The 23329-nt window shown below is 39.3% G+C and overlaps 1 protein-coding gene across 5 annotated transcripts in view; it reads right to left on the bottom strand.

Annotated features, from left to right (window-relative positions):
* Positions 1–23329, bottom strand: part of Acaca (acetyl-CoA carboxylase alpha) — a 270437-nt gene that overhangs the window by 178558 nt on the left and 68550 nt on the right. For all 5 annotated transcript variants that reach the window (XM_048365118.1, XM_048365120.1, XM_048365123.1 and 2 more), the window contains 6 exons: positions 10339–10471; positions 8476–8614; positions 4554–4663; positions 3524–3605; positions 2447–2545; positions 290–396 (listed from right to left, as the gene is read on the bottom strand). In XM_048365118.1, coding sequence (XP_048221075.1) covers positions 290–396; positions 2447–2545; positions 3524–3605; positions 4554–4663; positions 8476–8614; positions 10339–10471 — 670 coding nt within the window. The remainder of the gene's footprint in view (positions 1–289; positions 397–2446; positions 2546–3523; positions 3606–4553; positions 4664–8475; positions 8615–10338; positions 10472–23329) is intronic.

The raw sequence follows: 23329 nt of genomic DNA, 5'->3' as shown, positions 1-23329 counted from the left end.
CTGCCTTCTTGGCTCTGAATTCAAATTAGGGTAAAAGTGCTTTGCTTGTTGGCCCTCTTCACACAATAGAAGGTGCAGAGAGGAAGATCATTAAAACACTGATTTATTCACCTAAGAAATTATCTGCCCAGAAGAACAATTTGCTTTAAGATAAAAAAGTTTAACTACATCTCCTGGTCTTACAATAACTCACATGCCAATATGGGTATAGATCATGAAACAGAATTCCCCTATTTGTGATTATAACTGGTCAGTTGTAAGCCATCACTCCCTAGAATTAGCAGCATACCTGCAGTCCATCATCTACATCCTTCACATAACCTTTTTCATATAGCTCCTGTGGAACATTTAAAATACGCTTTGAGAAATCATTTTCTTGCCAGTCCACACGAAGACCTGTAATAGACAACAAGGACTTGAGAGTAAGTACAAGAGCACATGTCAGTTTTCTACTGTATCTTCTTTAAAATGCTATGGCATTTTTCTAAAATTGAAAGTAGATAAGAGAAAGGATACCATAAAAACCTGATCAGTCTTTGGAGTTAACAGCATTTATCCATAGCATGGGCTGGCATTTTGGGTTCTTACATTGGAAAAACCAGAACTAATGCAGCAACTTACAAAAACAAAGGGACATACAAGACAGGGGTAGGGGATGCAGGATGGGGGTAGGGGACAGAGGGTGCGGTAGGGGAAGGGGAAAGCATGGTAAGCGTCTCACAACAACCCAGCAGGCAATATACCCTCAATTTGTGTTTTCAGGCCTGCTCCAGGACCAGAGGTCTGAGAAATAATTCAATCTTTATGAGCCCTTGGAAAAGGAAATGGCAGTTTTATTGGCCTCAGTAGAGTCATGATTCCATGCTCCCTGATTGTGCCTGTGCTCAGCCACAAGGGGAAAACTATAGTCTCTCCATTCAAACAAGAAAAAAATGTAACCTTTTAAGCCATTTGACCCAGTAAATCTGGAAAGGATATGGCAATCACCCTAAAAGCCAGTGGAACAGGGTTCAAATCTATTAAGTCTCCAGACAATGGTCATTCTCGTCTAAAAGAGGTTTTAATTTATGTTTTTATGAATGAGTACTTTTTTAAAGGTGAAGTTCATATTATTATTAACTATAATAATTCACACAGCATTCTTTAAGAAATTTGCCTAGAATGAAACAATTAAAAATATTTATCCCTCCAGCATGACTGAAAGGTTGTTTATTAACCTCATTTTCTACATCAAGGGCAACTAAGGTTCAATGGTATCAGACACTCAAAGCTAATCATCCACAGACTAGACAGACATCAAGAAAACACAGGCAAAGAAACACCTAAGTAACAAGGCTTCAGGTATTTCCTAGTGATCCAGGCCAGCCGAAAGCTGTTCAGAGGTTTAATTCTAATCCACAGCTGTTCAGAGGTCCAATATCTCTAAGCAACCCTTCAGCCTGAGAAGATCTGAATTTCTAGAAAAATAAGCATTTTCCCAAAGTCTCTTCACACCAAGTTCTAAAATCATTCCAGATCAGTTTAGCATTTGTATATGTGGTACTAAATTTGTATTCCTAAAACATGATAAGAATCATGGATTAGGGCTGGGAATATGGCCTAGTGGCAAGAGAGCCTGCCTCGTATACATGAAGCCCTGGGTTCAATTCCCCAGTACCACATATATGGAAAACGGCCAGAAGGGGCACTGTGGCTCAGGTGGAAGAGTGCTAGCCTTGAGCAAAAAGAAGCCAGGGACAGTGCTCAGGCCCTGAGTCCAAGGCCCAGGACTAGCCAAAAAAAAAGAATCATGGATTAAGATTAAGCCAGGAAGTACCAGGATTCTATTTCTTTTCAAGTATCGATATATTTTAAACAAATTTAAGCCCCATACAACAGACCTAAATATCCTGAGGGTTTTTTTTGACACAAACAAGAAGCAAGGCACTGGTGGCTTGGGCCTGTAATCCTCACTTCTCAAGAGGGTAAGATCTGAAGATCATGGTTTGCAGCAAGAATGTCCAGGTAGCCAGGCACCAGTGGCTCACGCTTATAATCCTAGCTACTCAGGAGACTGAGATCTGAGGGCTGCAGTTCAAAGCCAGCGGGAGCTGAAAACTCCCTGTGAGACTCTTATCTCCAAATAACCACTCAAAAACTGGAAGCAGCACTGTGACTCAAGTGTTAACAGTGCTAGCCTTGAACACAGAGAGGCTCAGGGACAGCACCCAGGCCCTGAGTTCAAGCCCCACAACAACAACAACAACAACAACAACAAAAGAAAGTCCATGAGACTCATATCCCCAATTAATCACCAAAAAGCATAAGCTGAGCTGTGGCTCAAGTGTTAGAGCACTAGCTTTGGGCAACAAAGCTCAGAGACAGAGTGCAGGCCCTGAATTCCAGCACCAGGATCAGTGCCCCTCCAAAATACACAAAGATACAAACAAATCCTATCATTTCTTACCACTGCCACTCCATGGAAGTGTTGGGATCCCTGCAGTCTGAGCTACTATTGAAGATGCAATCTTATCCCCCAAAGCCCACATCGCCTGGCTTGGAGGACCTAAAAGCAAAACAGGAAAAGAACTTTGACCATAACATTTTGCTTCATTTCTGGCACATGTATTTTGCTTTATAATTATTTTTGTATCTCTCTTGGGCTCCTCCCCCTCTTAGATCATACAGCTCATAAACTTGATTATAGGACTACTATTTTGGCTACCTTCGTACCCTTTATAGAATTTAATTGTAGTAAGCTTTTGTATACAATAAGAGAGCTCAAAATGTAAAAATGCTATTCTAAATTGCTGAAAAGTCTAATTTTTATCAACCTTTATTATCCACTTTTACAAATTAACAAAGTCTTTTCTAAAAGAAAAAATTCTAAAAATGATGACAGTAAAATTTGGAGTTTAAGTTTCAAGTATCATATTCTCTGTTTTAAGGGAACTCAAAGGATTTATTTTTAATAATGTTCACTAAGGACAATCAGAATTTAGAAACAATTTCAGCCATATAACCTTTATTTTTCATTTTCTACCATTATGAAAGCAAGAAGTCAAAAGAAATCACTGTTATCCACAGGAATATAAACTACAGGCTTAAATGCAAAGGTACCAATTTATATTTACAAGCACACTGTTAGAATATCCTGAGTTATCTAGCCACTCAGGAGGCTGAGATCTGAGGACTGTAGTTTGAAGCTAGCCTGGGAAAGAAAGTCTATAAGAATCTTATCTCCATTTAAGCAACAGAAAGCTGGAAGGGGAACTATGACTCAAAGAGTGGTAGAGCACTAGCCTTGAGCAAAAAAGGTCAGGGATAGTGTCCAGGCCCCAAGTTCAAGTCCCCCAACAGAGAGAGAGGAGAGAGGAAAGAAGAGAGAGAGAAAAGAGAGAAGAGAGGAGAGAAGGGGCGGGGAGAGAAGGGGGGAAGGAAAGAGAGAAGGGAGAGGAGAAAGGGGGGAGAAAGGGGAAGGGCAGGAGAAAGGGGAAGGGCAGGAGAGAGAGAGAGAGAGAGATACAAGAACACAAAGGTTTACCCATGAATGCGATGCCATTTTTCAAGAGTAGTTCTGGAAGCTTAGGGTTCTCGGAAGCATGACCCCAACCAGCCCACACTGCCTACAAAGGAACACAATATGATTCATTTTTTAAAGTCATACCCTAAATCATAAACTACTTTGTACTCTATCAAGTCTGGCTCTACTACACAGTAGTTCCACAGCAGCCCAATGGCTAATTCAGCTTCCATGCTTGTTTTTGGAAAACTTTCTTCAAAATAACAATAAGCAGTCCTTTGTAGTAAAACCTCTGAAGAGGTCAAAAGCAAAAAGAATAGAAACCAAGAGGCAGTTAGCCTGGTTGCTCTTTAGGAGATTCAATTCAGAATCTTTCACCTGGGCTCTAGAGAGCCCTTTCTGGAAGTATATCTGTTCCAGATATATAATTATTTTGGTCACCCTACCCCACCTTTGTATCTAGTGGTGGCATTGACGTATAAGTATAGGTTTTTCTTCTCTTTGGGCTCTAAGGTATTTACATTTCTTAACAAATGTGATAAGGGAGAAACAATCTACTTACAAAACACTGATATAATCTAGGCTGAGTATATTCTCTAGAAAATAGTTAACTTGTGGCACAGAAGTGAGATGTATAGAATTCAAAAGGATCTCTTCAAGACCCTTCTACACCTTCTATTTATATTACATTTACCTTATTTTTAATCATTCCTTTCTTTCCGTCTTTACTTGTCTGTTTTAAATATTCCACATAAAAGCATTTAAGAGGGCCTAGTGGCAAGAGTGCTTGCCTCCTATACATGAGGCCCTGGGTTCGATTCCCCAGCACCACATATACAGAAAATGGCCAGAAGTGGCCCTGTGGCTCAAGTGGCAGAGTGCTAGCCTTGAGCAAGAAGAAGCCAGGGACAGTGCTCAGGCCCTGAGTCCAAGGCCCAGGACTGGCCAAAAAAAAGCATTTAAGAATTTTCAAAAAGATGCCTTACCTAAAAGTTGACAAGCTTGCACTTAACTATAAAATGCTGAATTTGCTTTAAAAGCACTCTCTTACTTGTACTGGGATCCGTTTGGCAATATCAAGAATTAATTCTACATTTGCATAGTTGTTGTTGTTTGGTCCTCCAGGCACGGGCACATAGTGATCTGCCATCTTAATGTATTCTGAAAAAACAAGCAGATAAATGAACAACACATGATTTGACTCCAGAAATGCAATAGCATAGCAAAACTATGTAAAAGGGCTATCACAAGTAGCCCCAGAACAAACTTGAACGGGATAATTTCCTGTACCATTTACTTGTAATGAGTTTGTCACTGTATTTAACATACTCCTATACCAATCCAACAGTTCTTTAACACTTCATTTTCATTTTTTAAGAGTCAAGCACTATGTAAATATCAGCATGCTTCGTAATCTTCAGAATAACTCTGCAACATAGATATTATTATTCTGTCTGCTTTATACATGAATAGATGAGAAGTTAAATAACGTGCAGAGTTCTGCAAGCAGGGCCCAGGGACAGGCTTGGGCTTGCTTGAAATCTTTGTTCTTAGCTGCTATCCTGCCATGCTTTTCTGTTATTAGCTGACATTGCTCTACTACAAGCAAGGATGGAAGGACATTTGTAGTGTTGGGCTTAGTAGTCATCACCATTAGTACCCCCAATTCTTTTTTTTTTTTTGGTCAATCGTGGGGCTTGAACTCTGGGCCTGAGCGCTGTCCCTGAGCTCTTCAGCTCAAGGCTAGCTCTCTACCACTTGAGGCACAGTACCACTTCCTCTGATTCTTAATACTAAACTAATTGAGTGCAACAAATTGTTAAGCAGAGTGTCCAAAGCCACACAACTAATTGGCAGCACAGTCAGGATTTTGAGCTAAGACTGAGTTCAATCTTCAGCTTGTTCTACTTTATCACAATGTCTCTGAACCAAATTCCTGGAGGAGTATACTTTTAAATTGATCCAGACTATAAGGGTAGAAGAGGAAGCTCAGTTAATTTTCTTCTCAAAGACCCTGTAAGGATGTTTGGCTAGGATTTGGGGAAAAGTTCTAAACTTAGGGGGCTGGGGATATGGCCTCGTGGCAAGAGCGCTTGCCTCTTATGCATGAAGCCCTCGGTTCGATTCCCCAGCACCACATATACAGAAAATGGCCAGAAGTGGCGCTGCAGCTCAAGTGGCAGAGTGCTAGCCTTGAGCAAAAAGAAGCCAGGGACAGTGCTCAGGCCCTGAGTCCAAGGCCCAGGACTGGCAAAAAAAAAAAAAAAAACAGTTCTAAACTTAGGACCAATAGTAGCCATTTCAAGAAGACCTGTTTAGGTTTAATGTGAGGAACTTCCTAGCAATCATCAAAATTATCCAGAGAGAGAGTGTATTGTAAGATAATGAACTGCTTAACAACAGAAGAGTTCAGGCACAATCTTTTGTGCTGTGTGTGTGTGTGTGTGTGTGTGTGTGTGTGTGTGTGGCCTCACAATCTTGTTTACTCATTTTTTTCTGCTCCAACCTATCACTTGAACCACATCTCCATCTTTGGCTTTTTTTTTTTTCTTTTCAGTAGGTCATAGGGCTTGAACTCAGGGCCTGGGAGCTGTACTTTAGCTTCTTTGTACTCTAGGCTAGAGCTCTACCACTTGAGCCACAGTGCCACTTTCAGTTTTCCAGTAGTTAATTAGAGGTTAAGAGTCTCACGGGGACTTTTCTGCCCCAGCTGGCTCCAAACCATGATCCTCACATCTCAGCCTCCTAAATAGCCAGGATTACAGGTGCGCACCCCAGGCACCTGACTCCACTTCTGGTTTTTGAATGATTAACTATAGGTAGGAGTCTCATGAACTTTCCTGCCCCTGCTAGCTCTGACCTGTGATCCTCAGATCTCAACCTCCTGGAGTGGCTAGGATTATAGGCATGAGCCACTGGCACTTGGCCTGAAATTCTCTTTTCTTTATGGTTCTTCTTTGCTTGCTTCTTCTACTTCTTTATTTCTGTTTTGCTAACAGGTCTTTCCCAGTCTGTTGCATAGTCTTCCATAAAACTTCATACTTAGTCCTTTCTAATTTCTATTAGTTCCTACGGAGAGTAGGGTTAACTATACCACATAGCTCTAGTTATTTCTAAATTCTAGAATTATAAAACCAACTTTTTATGGAATATATGGGATTTGTATGTTGCATAATACTCCAAAGTGAATCTATCCCCCCATTAACAAACCTTGCTCTTCTTGCTATATTATCTATTTTAGTTGGTGATACTGGCACCACTCTAGTCAACCAAATTAAAAATCCAGCAGTGAACATTAGCTCTTTCCTTAGTTACCAAATCTTCCTGTATTTACCTGTCTTCCTCAGCACCACATATATAGAAAAGGCCAGAAGTGGTGCTGTGGCTCAAGTGGTGGAGTGCTAGCCTTGAACAAGAAGCCAGGGACAGTGCTCAGGCTCTGAGTCCAAGCCCCAGGACTAGCCAAAAAAAAAAAAAAAAAAGCTTATCCATTTAAAATGCAACACATTTCATATGTAACATACACAAATAAAAATGCACAGCCACATACACACCTAATCAGATAAGGTCTGACCATCTTTAACGAACACTTTAACAAACCTTGTACTTTAATAAGCCACCTGTAATTTCCAGAAAGCCACTTGTGTCACACCCTCATATGTTTACACATGCTGTTCTTCCTGCCTGGCACACCTTAGTGTCCTGTAATTTGTACACTAATTCTTACTCATTCTAGGCTAAAGGCATAACCTTTTTCAGAAAGCTTTCTTAACTGTTTCTCCAAGAGCTAGATGTTTCATTTCTATGTTCTCAGTCCTATTATAACACGGCATGTTAATACAGCATGTTAATACCTGACTACAATGCAATTGTTTCCTAGAATAAGATCATATCTTATTCAACTACAGGTCTCCATGTTCATGGAATGAATGAATAAATGAATTCACAAGAGTACCAAGCAGAATGGATTTGGGGAAAAGAAACCATGTAAGATAGTTTACATGTATTAAAGATAATCATATCTTTAAAACTCTCTAGTAAAACAGACATTATTATCATCCTTTTACTGATACAAAAATTGGAGCTCAGAGACCTTAGAAAGTGATCTAAATGGTTTCATATTATAATGTCTGGTTCTAATAAACTGATGACTTCACCATTTATGAAGACATATATATATAATAATCTCTACTCTTTAGGAATATTCTTAATCTACCTTTAAGATTACACTTCAGTGACAAAAAGTATAGAGAAGACTAGCCACACATCTCACAGGACCATCTGTTCAGAGAGAATATGCAGAAACTTCACTTAACAAAAACCCCTTTGGAGCCAGGAGCTGGTAGCTCCTGCCTGTAATCCTAGCTGTTCAAGAGGTTGAGATTGTGGTTTGAAGTCAACTTGGGCAAGAAAGTCCATGAGACACTTAGAGTACTAGCTGTGAGCAAAAGTAGCTCAGAGACAAGGCCCAGGCCCCTGGACTGGAACAAAAAACAAAAACAACCTTTGGGTCCCAAGTTGTCTCTTCATCACAGGAATATTAGAACACAGGAATTAACTATAATATTATCACTTTTTTTTTTGCCAGTCCTGAAGCTTGAAATCAAGGCCTAGACACTGTCCCTAAACCTCTTTCTTTATTCTCAAGGCTTGTGCTCTACCACTTGAGCCACGTCCAACTTTTTCTGTGTAGTTTATTGGAGAGAAGAGTCTCCTGGACTTGTCTGCCCAAGCATGATCCTCATATATCTCAGCCTCCTGAGTAGCTAGCATTACAGGCTTGAGCAAATGACGCCCAGCTAGTACATCACTTTTATATGCCTATTATTTACACTCTTTAAAGATAAATTCTTTGCATAGGATTTCACTGGAAATCCTGGGTTTGGGAATCTCCTTAGTTAACATCCTCCTAATTACAGGCTGTTCCAGTCAATGGTCTATGTTTGGTGGTACATATAAAGCTAATAACTCACCTGCATTGGCTTTCAGGTCTTCAGGTGTGACCATGACAACAAATCTGATTGCACGCTCATTTCGAAACATTTCATAAGACCACCGACGAATAGATCTCATGCATTTCACTGCAGCAATTCCATTGTTAGCTATAAGAACCTGGGAGGAAGGGAGATGGGAATTGAAAAAAAAGGCAAAAAAGGAAAACAACGACAAAAGAAAAAGATGGGAGGTTTCTGTAGATGTCTCTTTAAAAAGTTCAAAACTTCAACCAGTAAATCTAGCTAGTTCAAAGTATTAGAAACCAGCTCCCACATGATCCAGCAATAGTTTTAAGTATTTGCTAAGCAAATACTTCAGAACTTCCTTTCTCATTTATTTCTTGACGAAGAAGTCATTACTGATACCCCTGTTTGTGGATTATTTTATGATAGCTGTTACTAGAGGATAGCAGAAAACAAATTGCAAAGAGATGATGTATTATTTAATGAGGAACAGAGGAAGACTAAACTGTTTGGTGTCATGTACCGTTTTCTGTTCTAATAAACTAAGACACAGAGGCCCGAATAAACTCAACCCTGACATCAATCACGTCCATCCACAATGTTGAACTATCAATCCCTTACATTTGTAAAGACAGAAAGAAGGGTCACAAGAAAAACTATAAGAATCAAAGAGCATGGCACAAGTGCTATGGCTAAGAGTACTAGTTTAACAAGTGTGAGACCCAGTACTGCCAAAAAAGGAAGAAGGAAATGGAGGGGGGGGGGGCAGGGAGAGAAGGAGAAAGGAAAGGAAAGGAAAGGAAAGGAAAAGGAAAGGGGAAGGGGGGGAGGGGAAGAGGAAAGGGAAAGGGAAAGGGAAAGGGAAAGGGAAAAGGCGGTGAAAGAATCAAATGATTCTGAGTCTTCTCTATAAATAAACCTTTCACCTCCTAACTTGTCTTTCAATCATGCCTCTAAGGATAAAATAGGCTAATAGATACATTAATTTACCTTAATTGAAAGACTAATAGGCCAGGTGGCTCACACCTATAATCCTAGCTATTCAAGTGGCTGAGATCTGAGAATGAAGATTTGGAGCCAGCCTGGGTAGGAAAGTCCATGAGATTCTTATCTCCAATTAACTAGGAAAAAGCCAGAAGCAGAGCTGTGGCTCCAGTGGTACAGTACTAGCCTTGAGCAAAAAAAGATCAGGAACAGTGCCCAGGTCCTAAGTTCAACTAAGTTCAAGCCCCAAGACTGGCAGAAAAAAAAAAAAAAAAAAAGACACAGACACCAATGAAGCAGTACTTTTAGGAGTAGGAATACTGGTCCCCATCCTTTCATCATTTAAATACCATAAGCTACTTCAACCAAGTTATTCTCTCAGCTCTGACACAGTTTAGATAACAATGACACATTTTGAAATACATGAAAAATTTCAAGTATTTCATGTGGTCTAGTCCCTTAGGACATCTCAAATGCCTGGTGGAAGCCAGAAGTCACAGTGTATCAAACTGTTTAAATCTGAAAGCCTCCACTGCCTTAGCTCTAAGTCTAATGCTATCACCTAATATCTTCCATCAGCACCCCACAAGTCAGTCAATCTTTAAATACTCCCTGTCAAATCAATGCAAAATCTTTCAAAAGGAACATTATGAGCAGTAGTTTCTTCTCCTTAATCAGGTATGACTAATTTATTACCAATAAATATATGCTTCAGAAAACAATAAAATTATATTCAGATGCTAGGAATGGAAAGAAAAATTCCGAATAAAAAGACCAAGTTTTTGAAAATCTAAATGTCATTTTGGAAAAAAAAAATCTTAACTACAAATCTAACATTAAATCTCATATACTTTTGATTAAATAGTTCAGTTAGTTCAGTAAGTTATAAGTTACCTTCTCAATTACTTTATTTCCCCCAAAACGAGTAACAAATTCTGCTGGTGAAGCCACAGTGAAATCTCGCTGTGAGTCTATTTTCTTTCGGTCTCGACCTTGTTTTACGAGGTGCAAGCCAGACATGCTGGACCTACAAAAATAAAGAAAACATTAAAATACATAGATAGGATTTCGTCACATCACCCACATCCTCTGGAGATCTGATTTCACTACTCTACTCATAACAGTACTTCAAGAGTAGACTTTTGGGTTTACATGCTGGGAGACCACACACTTTTCAAATGGAAGAAAGAAAACAAACAATTTAGTTGGGAAAATTTAAGGAGAAAAGATCCAAGCTCCTGAATAACAACAACAAATTAAGGTTTGTCAACAGAGACTATCACAAAGAATTAGGAAATATGATATGGTAAAAAAAAAAAAAAAAAAGGAATAGACTCAGATTGTAAATGCTATTTCTGGATCACAACTATGGCATACACATGACCATAATCTCTGTATTTCTACCATTCACCTTTCTTATGAGCTAAAACTCCACACTTGCAATAATTACCTATGAAGTGTTTTACTTAGATATCCCATTGACATCAAAATCAGCAACTAAAAACAAATGCTTTAGAAACATATCATATGTTGTCAGTTTTTTAAGAGAGCCTCACTCCAAGCACCAATGGTATACACCTATAATCTGAGCTACTCAGGAGGCTGAGATCTGATGACGGCAGCCAGGCAAACAAATCTGAGAGACTCTTATCTCCAATTAACCAGCACAAAATCAGAACCACCAAAAAGGCAGAGGTGTGGCTTAAATAAATGGTAGATCATCGGTCTTGAATAAAAATGCTTAGCAAGAGTACAAGACCTGAAGTTAAAGTTCCAGGCCTGGCAAAGGGTAGAAAAAGTAGCCTCACTTTTTTTAATACAGAGATTCTTAAGACCTTATTTAATTGGAAGTGCTATTTTCCAAATGGTACATAAAATAATGGTAATTGAAATAACACAGTGGCAGAAGCAGAACAAGCTTCTGTTTAAATTCCAGATGTGTCCATTTAATAACTCCAGTGATTCTGACAAACAATTCAACTTTGCTCAGCTTCTGTTTTCTTTATAAAGTATGCATAATATTTACTCTTCCAGTTATTTAGATATTGCCTCTCAATTGCAGGCCTGCCCTTATATACTTTGCACTGTGTCAGTGTGGCTATGACACTTTTAATAGTTCTCTCCTGCTCAGTTCCATAAATGAGAAGTCAGAAAAGAGAAAAGAGATTATTTACCAGCTGTTACTGACACTGCTTTAAAGGCAACAGAGAGTTAACTGCAGTCTATCAATTCGTTTAGCATTCATAAGAAAAGCCTTAGGACCATTGGTTACAGATCAGACATCCAAGGAATAACATCCTTGTACCACTGAATTAATGTCTAGACCATGTTGCTGAGTCTATCCATCACCTAGACAGACTTTCCTTAGGAATTTGAGCACTAGCTAGTCAAAGCCTTTTTTTGATAACAGTATCTTTGTTTTCTCAGTCCTACTGGTGACAACTGCTTCCCAAAGCTAACTCAGTTAACTCAGCATCTCTTTTTTGTTCTCTTATCCTTCTAATATCTAAGTAACCAATTCTCACTGTTGAATGCATTGCTTATAATTCTTAATGTAGTTTCTCGTCCCATAACTAGACTTTACTAATAAACTGTTGGAAAGGGGGTATTCTGATGATTACTGACAATGTATGTAAACTCTTTAGGTACCAGTGGGTTCACGCCTGTAATCCTAGCTACTCATGAGGCTAAGACCTGAGGATCACAGCTTGAAACCAGCTCAGACAAGAAAGTCTGTGAGACTCTAATCTTCAATTAACTACCAAAAAGCCAGAAATAGAGCAGTGGCTCAAGAGGTAAAGCACTAGTCCTTGAGCACAAAAGCTCAGGGACAATGCTCAGGCTCTGAGTTCAAACGCCAGGACTGGTACAAAAAAGACAGTAACAAGAAATCTCCTTGGTACATTGGTTTAAAGACAACTGCTTCTTCCAGTACACATTGTTTTCTTCCTTTCCTACAATCTAATTTTGCAACTATATCCTTTCAAGATTAAAAAAAAACTGATTAAAATTTTTCTATAAAGAAAATATCAGGTCTTAGAGGGCTTAAAAGAAATTCTATTGAACCTTCAAGAGGAGTTATCCACCAAATTTCCAGACAACAGAAAAAGTAAAAGTCCTAAGAGTAACAATGTGGTAGACCAAAATGTAAACAAAGGTAGTACATGAAGGGAAATTTTCAGGTCCACTTGGACTAATGACTACAAGTGCAAAAACAAAATATCTGAACTAGATATTAAGGCAAAGATGGACAAAGTAGTTTTAAAAAATTACTCCATGGTGGTCGTTAAATTTATCCCAAGGTATGCAAGGATGGTTTGATTTTAGAAAATCCATAAATAGAAAACTGGCAGAGGACCTAGAAAGGAAAATAAAATGAAAAAAAAAGTCATGAAAATTAAAAAAGAAGAATCTAAACTGTCATTTGTGGATGACATTATTATTTACAAATTATATAAATTATCAGAAACAATAAGAGACCTTAATGGAGTTTTAAAAAAGAATAGGTTTTCTGTTACCACACTCTCACAACATAGAACAGTTCTGTGACCACATATGTAATTGATTTTCCCCACACACCAAGTAATTCTGCAGCCTAAGTTGGATGTCCTCTAATTCAATTCAATTCCGAAACTATCTGCCTAGATATAGCAGCAGATCCCACAGGCTGAGGACTCAGTCCCTAAGATTTCAACCCTCTTCAAGATGCCAGGTCCCAGATCATGACCTGTACTTCTGACCTACCAGTAATCAATTAGAGCTCATACAACTCCTCTTTGTGTCATATTAGTTTGTTAGAGCATCTCACAGGATTCAGGGCAACTCTTTACTTTTATTCACATTCATTTACTTCATATAAAGGATATTACAAAGGATACAATATGAAAAATGGAAGGAAAGCAAGGCATGGGGCAAGGTATGTGAGAAGAGCACAGAGGTCTCATACCTTCTTCAGTTACACCACTCTCCAGGCATCTCCATGTAATCAATGTTCTGGAGCTTTTTAAAGACCACAGTTCAGAGGTCATTTGCAGAGGCTTCATCATGAGGACATAACTAAGTATATCATTGGTCCTTGGTGATCCACTCAACCTTTAGGTCCACTCACCTCCCTAGAGGTCAGGGATCGAGACAGAAGGTTCCAACCTTCTAAGAACAGGTTGGTTCTTCCATGGCAACCAGACCTCATCCTGAGGTTATCCAGGAGTCTAGTTCCCAGTCACTAATCCTTCCATTAGCATACAAAAGGCAATTTTCATTTGAAGATATCCCAATGGCATAGAAGATTCATGCTAGGGAAACGCAGAAGACTACAAAATCACAAATGTTTAGACATAAAATCAATACACCTGGGCTGGGAAGGTGGCTTAGTGGTAGAGTGCTTGTCTATCATCCCTGAAGGATTCCTCAGTACCACAGAAAAAGCTGGAAGTAGTGCTGTGGCTCAAGTGGTAGAGCATGAGTCTTAAGCTCAATAGCTCTGAGACTGCCCAGGATCTGAGTTCAAGCCCAAAGACCAGCACAAAAAAGAGGGGGGGTGGAGAGAGCAAGGAAAGGAGGAAAAAAGGAAAGAGATAATATAAAAATGGAAACAAGAGGGGCTGGGGATATGGCCTAGTGGCAAGAGTGCTTGCCTCGTATACATGAGGCCCTAGGTTCGATTCCCCAGCACCACATATACAGAAAATGGCCAGAAGTGGCGCTGTGACTCAAGTGGCAGAATGCTAGCCTTGAGCAAGAAGAAGCCAGGGACAGTGCTCAGGCCCTGAGTCCAAGCCCCAGGACTGGCCAAAAAAAAAAAAAAATGGAAACAAGATAAAGTAATTAAAGAAAAAAGCAGTAACAAGTAACAAGATGGTCATGATTTCAGCTAGTGGTCTAGAGATACTAAAGCAATACTTAGGAGGATCACTTGAAATTAAAAGGAAAGGAAAAACAAATCTAACTTACTTGTTAATGATGGGATTTTTTTAAATACAGCCATATTCCTATTGTTATTGGTAGTTGGTAGTTAATCCTAAACTTCACTGAAAGTTAAAAATAAAGACTCCTATTTGTCAATATCAAGGGAACAGTTGCTTTTTCAACCAATCAGGGGCTGGGAATATGGCCTAGTGGTAAAGTGCTCGCCTTGTATACCTAAAGCCCTGGGTTCGATTCCTCAGCACCACATACAGAGAAAAAAGCTGGAAGTGGCACATGGCTCAAGAGGTAGAGTGCTAGCCTTGAGCAAAAAGAAGCCAGGGACAGTACTCAGGCCCTGAGTCCATGCCCCAGGACTGGCAGCAAAAACAAAACAAATAAACTGTTCTAATTCATAAAATAATCCAGTAACTTCACTTTACTTAATTTTAACTGCTTCTGAAGGGAACACTATAAAATCAAACAGGAATTAGTAGGTTATCAATTGGTATGGAAAAACAATGTACAAGATACCTCCAGCAGGCTACAATGTAACCATAAAGATTAAAATGAGATATACATAAATAAGCCTAAGCAGAAGTAGCAAAAAGAATTCCATAATTAAGAAAAACTTAGCAACTTTATAACTGCTTCTTCCCTCACCAACTGTAACCCAACTTCTTACAATACACAGCAACAATTTTATGTACAATAAATTTTTTTTTTTTTTTTTTGGCCAGTCCTAGGCTGTGAACTCAGGGCCTGAGCACTGTCCCTGGCTTCTTTTTTGCTCAAGGCTAGCAATCTGCCACTTGAGCCACAGCGCCACTTCTGGCCATTTTCTGTATATGTAGTGCTGAGGAATCGAACCCAGGGCCTCATGTATGTGAGGCAAGCACTCTTGCCACTAGGCCATATCCCCAGCCCCAGTAAAATTTTTTAAAAAAGAAAAATACCACAGGAAGAAAGCAGGAGTGGGAAAGACTGAATGAGTACAAAGGCGGAATGAATACAAAGGCACAAGTGGCAGAAGTAATTTCTAGTGTCCAATTGTATAATTAAGAACTAGTTATAACAATAACTAACATACAGGGGCTGGGAATATGGCCTAGTGGCAAAAGTGCTTGCCTTATATACATGAAGCCCTAGGTTCGATTCCTCAGCAGCACATATATAGGATATGGATAGAAGTGGAGCTGTGGCTCAAGTAGCAGAGTGCTAGCCTTGAGCCAAAAGAAGCCCAGGGACAGTGGCTCAGGCCGAGTTCAAGGCCCAGGACTGGCAAAAATAAATAAACAAATAACACATAACTAGCTATATATTTTATATAGTTCTATGACCAGTTATAATAATATTCTTTTGAGGGGAGGAGGGGCCAGTATTGGGGCTTGAACTCATGGCTTGAGTGCTGTCTCTTAGCTTTTTTTGTGTAATTCTTTCACAAAGCTTTCTTGTACTTGGAAGTACACTTCCACGTCTAGCTTTTTGGTGGACATCAGAAGATAGAAGTCTCATGGACTTTCCTCAGATCACAACCTAAATAGCTACAGTTAGAGACATGAGCCACCAGCACAATAATGACCTTCTTTCTTCCCTCCTTCCCTCTCTCCCTCCCTCCCTCCCTCCCTCCCTCCCTTCCTCCTTCCTTCTTCCCTCAGGTCCTAGACTCTTTGTGCTCAAGGCTCCCACTCTATCACTTGAGCCACAGTGCTACTTCTGACTTTTTCTGTTTATGTGGCACTGAAGAATTGAACCCAGAGCTTCATGCATGCTAGGCAAGCAATCTACCACGAAGCCACAATCCCAGACCACTTGCTGCAAGATTTTATGGTACTAGCATTTTCTACTGTTGGCTCCAGTTTTAAATGAGCATTTCTTTCCTCAGCTCTTTAGAATGTAATTCTTCCATAAGTATAGTACAGAATTCTTCCATACATCTTTTCCAATAGCTAGCATATTATCTTCCATGAACCTATAGTTTCATATATTTAAAAAAAAATCAGAGCAACTCTTTCTTCCCTCAGTGCCTCTACCAAAACTCAACGAGGAAAAAAAAAAAAAACTCAGCAAGGCTCTTCTTACATTTTACATGACTTAAAAGGTGGCTGCATAAGCACCACTCACAGGATAGCAAAAAGGAACTGTGCAGAGACTAGTAGTGGCTTCTTTTCCTACTAGACTTAATTACAGAACAAGGATTCTCGCTGGCACTCAGTGTTTAAGCTTGCTAATGAATATCACTGAGTTCATTCACCTGCTAAGACAGTGACATTTCATGCTACTCAACCTACTAAAATTTTCCTAATCATTTTCAGTCAAAGCAATTATTTTGTACCTGGATTAAAACTGAGAAGGATTATAAAGAAAATGAGCTCTACAAGTAGAATGATCTGTCCAAGATCACAAATGAAGTCTGTGATACAAACAGGAAACAGGTTTTCTATTTATCATTTCAGTGTTGTTCCAACTGTACCATGCATCATCTATGATGATAACAACAGTGGTCTGGAGACAGTGTCATAGGATAGTTGTTTTTTAAGATTTATTATAAAGGTGATGTATAGAGGGGTTACAGTTGTTAGGTAGTGAGTACATTTTTTTTTGATGGTCATGAGATTTGAACTCAGGGCCTGGGAGTACATTTCTTTTTGAACAATGTCACCACATCCCTCACTCTCTCCCAGTTTTTCCCTCTTGTTCCTACCCACAAGTTGTATAGTTCATTTTCAACATAGTGTCTAGTGAATACCATTCAAATATATCTATCTTATATGAACAGCTTGCTAAAATTTTTTGGAGGCAGCAAGGTTGGTGGTATTCTGGTTTTAACTAAGAGCTTTGTACTTGCTAGGCAGGTGCTCTACCACTTAAGCCATGCCCCACCCTTTTCTTTGTGCTGGTCCTGGGGCATGAAATCTGGACCTGGACATTGTCCCTGAACTTTTTGCTCAAGGCTAGCACACTACCATTTAAGCCCCAGGCCCTTCCCTTTTGTTTTTTATTTTTCAGATAGTGTTTTATATTTTTGCTCCAGTGGACCTCAGACTGTGATCCTCCTACTTGTAGCCTTCCACTTGGCTGGAATTACATTTGTGCAGCACCATGTCCAGCTTATTGAGATGATGCTAACCTTTTGTACAGGATAGTGTCCAATCATAATCTTCCTGATTCCCACCTCCTGAGTAGCTAGATTATGGATATAAGCCACTTACTCTGCTAAAATCACAGTTTTATACTGATTTTGATATATGTATCTAATTAAGCAACTGTCATCATAATTGAGATTGAGGTATAGAGATTTCTATCATCCCTATCCCCCTTTACAGTCATTTTTCCTACCCAGGAACTGATCAACTTTCTATGCTGTATATTAGTTATCTTTGCTTTGAAATATCACACACACACACACACACACTATCATACACAATCACACAATCACATAGTATATGTTTTGAACTCAGGGCCCAAGGCTCTGTCCCTGATCAAAATCGTTTGTTCCAGGATAGTACTCTACCAATTGAGCCACAGTGCCACTTCCAGCTTTTTCTGAGTAGTTTATTGGAGATAAAAGAGTTTCGTGGACTATATATAACCTTTATAATAAGAATAAAGTACATTTTAAAAAATAGGTATATTCAATTGCATGTAAATTACAACTCAATAAAGTAGACTTTGAAAAACTTCTATGTTGGGCGGAAATATGGCCTACTGGTAGAGTGCTTGCCTTGTATACATGAAGCCCTGGGTTCAATTCCTCAGCACCACATATATGGAAAAAACCAGAAGTGGCACTGTGGCTCAAGTGGTAGAGTGGTAGCCTTGAGCAAAAAGAAGCCAGGGACAGTGCTCAGGCCCTGAGTTCAAGCTCCACAACTGGCAAAAATAAACAGAAAAAAACTTCTATGTCAGCTGAGCACTGGTGGTTCATGCCTGTAATCCTAACTACTTAGAAAGCTGAGATCTGAGGATTTGAAGCTAGCTTGGAAAAGAAAGTCTATTGAGATTTTCATCTCCAATTGACCACCAAATTGCCACAAGTGAAGATAGCTCAAGTGCTACAGTGCTAGCCTTAAGCTAAAAAGCTCAAGAACAGCACCTAGGCCCTGAGTTAAAGCCCCAGTATAGGAATTTCAAAGAAAAAAATTTGTTATGACAACCATGCACTAGGGGGTCACCCTGGTAATCACAGCTACTCAGGAGTGTGAGGTATGAGGATCCATGGTTCAAAACCAGACCAGGCAGCAAAGTCTGTGAGACTCTTATCCCCAATTAACCAGCAAAAAGCTGGAAGTTGAGATGTGGCTCAAGTGGAAGAGCACCAGCTTGGAATAAAATAGCCAAATGGAGAGCCTGAGGACCTAAATTCAAGCCCCAATACTCACATACACAAACACATATGCACACATATGCATGAGCATGCACGCATGCACACACACACATACACAATTGTCAGTGGTGTTTTTATTCCCTAGTTTTGCCTAACTCCAGTTTAATTTTCAGGAAATTTTGTTCAAAATAATAACTTCAGAATACAAGCCAAGCAAGCAAAAGAACAAAAAGATAATGGAGGGACCCTTAATTATTGCTTTGTAACAAGTCTTTCATGGAAATCCTCTCCTGGGAAGGTAGAAACCTTTAAGAAAACAAAAAGCCCCAACTCAGTTCCTCCTGAGCTTGATTTCTAATGAAAAAAGTTCCTAGGATAAGAGAGTTGGGCATCCTCCACAACTCCAGTCTGGCTCTATACCAAGACTATTACTGCAGGCATCTTTTCTGGCCTCAGAGACTATTCAAGAAAGGTTTTCAGCAAAACTAGCTTCTACAGGATACTACACACGAAAGAACTAAAATCCATCCTTCATAATAGCTGAGAAGACTTCACTCAAAATGACAGCCAAACCCAGTGGGTAAAGTTGGCACAAACCCAATTACCCTAACAAACTAATAGCATAGCAAGGTCCACATAAGGTGCTTATTTGCAATATAGTTATAGTAACACGCATATGTTCACATGTCTTTCATTCAAATTCTGAACGTAAAATAAATCATTTAGAAATTCAGGAGCAAATATTTTAAAAAGCATTCATTTTCACAGATATTTAAAGAAACCCATCAAATTTCCCATAAACTCTAGTGTTTAGTGTCTTAATGAAGATATACATTGCCTAAAACTTACCTCTGAAGCATGTAATAGCTCATTTCCTTATATTCCAATGCAGAACCCTCCATATCAAGATAGCAAATGATGGAAGCTTTTTCTTCAGATGTGGCCTGGTAAATACAAGCCACAGTTCCTCCTCCTTTTGCAGCTGCTTAAAACCCAAGAGGACAAGAGATACTATGCCATCATCTACTTCTTGGCCCTGCTTCAGTCAGGTTAAAATACTCCTGACAACCTCAAACTACAGGCTTTTGTCTACTTTGTCCTCAATTTCTATATTCCCAACCTTTTCTTCCCCCCCCCCTTTTTTTTTTTAATTTTCACCCTACACATGGGTCACATAGATTCCCAAAGAAATCATGAGGACAGAAAAGAATCTAAACTCTTGGGTAACTGGAAAACAGAAGCTCTGCATCATCAGCAGCAAAGATGTTTTCACTGTCACTTTCTCCTGACAATCGGCAGAGAAAAGCTCCAATGCCCCTCCTGGCTGCCAGGAGCACCTGACAGGGAGGGCCCAAGATAAAAAGAAGGCAAAGTTTCCCAGGACAAGTAAGCTAAGAAAATAATCAGGTCATGAAATCCAGAGGGAGTAGGACAGAACAGCCTAAGTAGGCAGTTTCTGAGATCCAATCAAAACAAGTAATACCAATTATCATGCTCCAAGAGAAGGTAAAGTGAAGAAGCGTGTCACAACTAAGAAACTCAGCAAAGTGGGAACCATAATTCTAATTTTTAGCCCTTCTGTCTTTACATCTCTTCAGGATAAAATCTGTCAAATATAAAGCACTGAAACCTTTATCTGTACAATTACAGTGGCCACATATATAGAAGCTCAATTTTATACACTTACAATTGTCCATAGGTGTAGGCTGTCTCTGTAAAAGATAACAGAACCTCTGCCTTAGTTATAAAGTTGAATACTCAAATAAAGGTAAATAAACCTTTAGTGTAGAATAAACAGCTCATTTTGCACTGATTATATCAGAAAAATATACAAAAGAGGCAAATTTAGTAATCAAGTTTATTTCCTTTAACCAACGGGATCTTTCTAAGACAACCAAACACTAATATAGCCCACACATATACCAGATCCAAAAGCAAAGCTTTATGCAGCCCCTAATCTTTCTGTAACACTACAAGAAAGGAAATTTAAGAAGAAAAAAGTCACATCTTTAAATTCAAAGCATCTTCATTTTAATATACCATGAAAAGTGTGTCCAAGGTATAAATATACCTGACACAAAATCCAATTGAAGCCCACACAATCCCAGCATTGTAATTTGTCAAGTATCAAGGGTAATGTAGCAGTTTATCCAGTACACAGTAAAGCATTCACTACCTTGATTGCAATGCAGACTGAGCAGACTGCATTGTGTCCATATGTATAAATCAACTGACCATATGCACAAAGGTTTCTCTGTGGAGTCTACATTCTGTTCCACTGATCTATGCCTATCCTTGCAGCAATGCTACCTGGTCTTAATAACTGCAGTTTCACAATAGGTAATGAAATCAAACAGTATTAATGCTTCCAACTTTCCTTTTTCAAGTTTATTTTGCTTATTCTGGTTCTCTGAATTTTCAAGTAAATTTTAGGGTTGGCTTGTCAAGTTCTAGAAAGAGAAGAAAAAAAAACTTGATGGGATTTTTTATACCCCACTGCCCCACACCCTTTGGTCTTCTTAAACTCAGGGCCTAGGCACTGCCCCTGAGCTCCACTTTGAGCCTCAGCTCCACTTCCAGTTTTCTGGTAGTTGATTGAAGATAAGCGTCTCATGGACTTTCCTGCACTGGCTGGCTTTGAACTGTGATCCTCAGATCTCAGCCTCCTGAGTAGTTAGGATTACAGGCATGAGTTACCAGCACCCAGCGGGATTTTTTATATATACTTAGTTTATGGATAATTTTAGGAAAAGTTGCCACCTTGGCAATATTGAGTCTTCTAATCCATGAAAATGAATGTTTTTCCATTTATTTAGATCTTTAATTTCTGTTGGCAATGTTCTATAGTTTTAAAAATACAACTTTTGTACCTTTATGGCTAAATTTTTCTTATAATTTTAGATGCTACTGTGAATATAATCAATTCTCAATTTCATTTTTTGATTACTCATTTTTAGCCAACATAAGGAAATAGCATAAGAAAATAATGGTCTTGTAGCCTGTGACCCTGATAACAAGCTCATCTGAAACTTTTGTTAAGAACACAGTACAAATGGCTCAGGACTGTAATCCTACTGAAGGAGGGAATGAAGAGTTAAAGTAAACCCCATTTTCAGGCAGCCCCCGTTTTGTTGTCTGTTTAAACTATGAGCAAACCCAGGGCAAGCTTATTAGGGCTCAGCCGGTCAAGAACTGTAACCGCCTGGGAATGCTTAACTCTAACCACCCCCAGAATGCCTGGAGCCCTGAGCCAATCAGATTTGTACCCGTGTCCTAATCTTGCTTGCTTGAACACCTGATTGCTGTAACTTTGTTTTTTGTCTTGCTTGAACACCTGATTGCTGTAACTTTGTTTTTTGCCTTTATAAGCCCTATGCAATCGCAGCTCGGGGCTTCCTCCTAACCTCCGCTGTGTCGGTGGGTAGGACCAGGCCCGGGCCGCGGCCCAATTGAATAAAGTCTTGCCTTGCTTTTGCATTTTGGAATGTCTGAGTCTCGGTGGCCTTCTGGGTGGTCGTCTCACGACTTGGCATAACACTACTTACTCAGAAGGCTGAAACCTGAGGATCCTGGCTTAAAGCCAGTCTCAGCAGGTAAGTCCATGAGGTGTTTGTCTTCAATTAACCAATAAAAAGCTGAAAGTAAAGCAGAGCATCAGTGGCTCATGGCTATATTACTACTCAAGAGACTGAGATCTGAGGATCATGGTTCAAAGACAGCCTGGGCATAAGATCACCAATTAACTACCAAAAAGCTAGAAATGGTGCTGTAGCTTAAAGTGGTAGAGCATTAGCCTTTAGCACAAAAGCTCAAGGATAGGGCCCAGACTCTCAATTAAAGCCTTAGGACCAGCACACACATAAAAAAGCTGGAAGTGGAGGTATGATCCAAGTCGGGGCTGGGAATATGGCCTAGTGGTAGAGCATTCGCCAAGTAGTAAAGCGCCTTGAGCATAAAAGTTAAGTGAACTGGGCACCCGTAAACTTAGCTACTCAGGAAGCTGAGACCTGAGGATTGTGGTTCAAAGCCAGCCTAGGCAGAAAAATCTCCATAAGACTCTTACCTCCAATTAATCATTCAAAAACTGGAAGTGGCACTGTGGCTCAAAGTGGTAGAGTACTAGCCTTGAGTAAAAGAGCTCAGGGACCGTACTCAGGCCTTGAGTTCAGGCCTCACATCCAGTTTTAAAAAAAAATTAAAATTAAGTGAGAGGTCAAGGCCCTGAGTTCAAGAACTGTACTAGAAAAAAAAAAAAAAAGAGAATATACTAAGTTGAATCAATTCCAGAGTTGGTCAACATCACCTAGGAAAAAACTAAGATGTAAGACCTGTTCCCTCTAAAATTACAAAACTAAAAGACTTTACAATTAAACTTTAAAAGGTTTTTAGTGATATGAAAAAATATTAAGTGAAAATAAGCAAGAAACAGGGCTAGAAATACAGCTTAGTAGCAGAATAGTTGCCTAGCATGCACAAGGCCCTGAATTCAATTCTCAGACCCACCAAAAGGAAAACATCACACATACTAAGTAAAAAAACTAATTTTGTAATCACTGGGATACTTTTTAATGGAATTCATTGGTAAGGAGTAAAACACAATAACAATAAAATAGTGGTTATTGCTGAGTGATTGTATTATTTCCATTACTATACTTA

Source organism: Perognathus longimembris, chromosome 17 (genome assembly GCF_023159225.1).
Source record: "Perognathus longimembris pacificus isolate PPM17 chromosome 17, ASM2315922v1, whole genome shotgun sequence".
In the NCBI taxonomy this organism is placed as follows: Eukaryota; Metazoa; Chordata; class Mammalia; order Rodentia; family Heteromyidae; genus Perognathus; species Perognathus longimembris.
The sequence above is the reverse complement of the archived record's forward strand: the minus strand, read 5'-3'. Positions and strand labels throughout refer to the sequence as shown.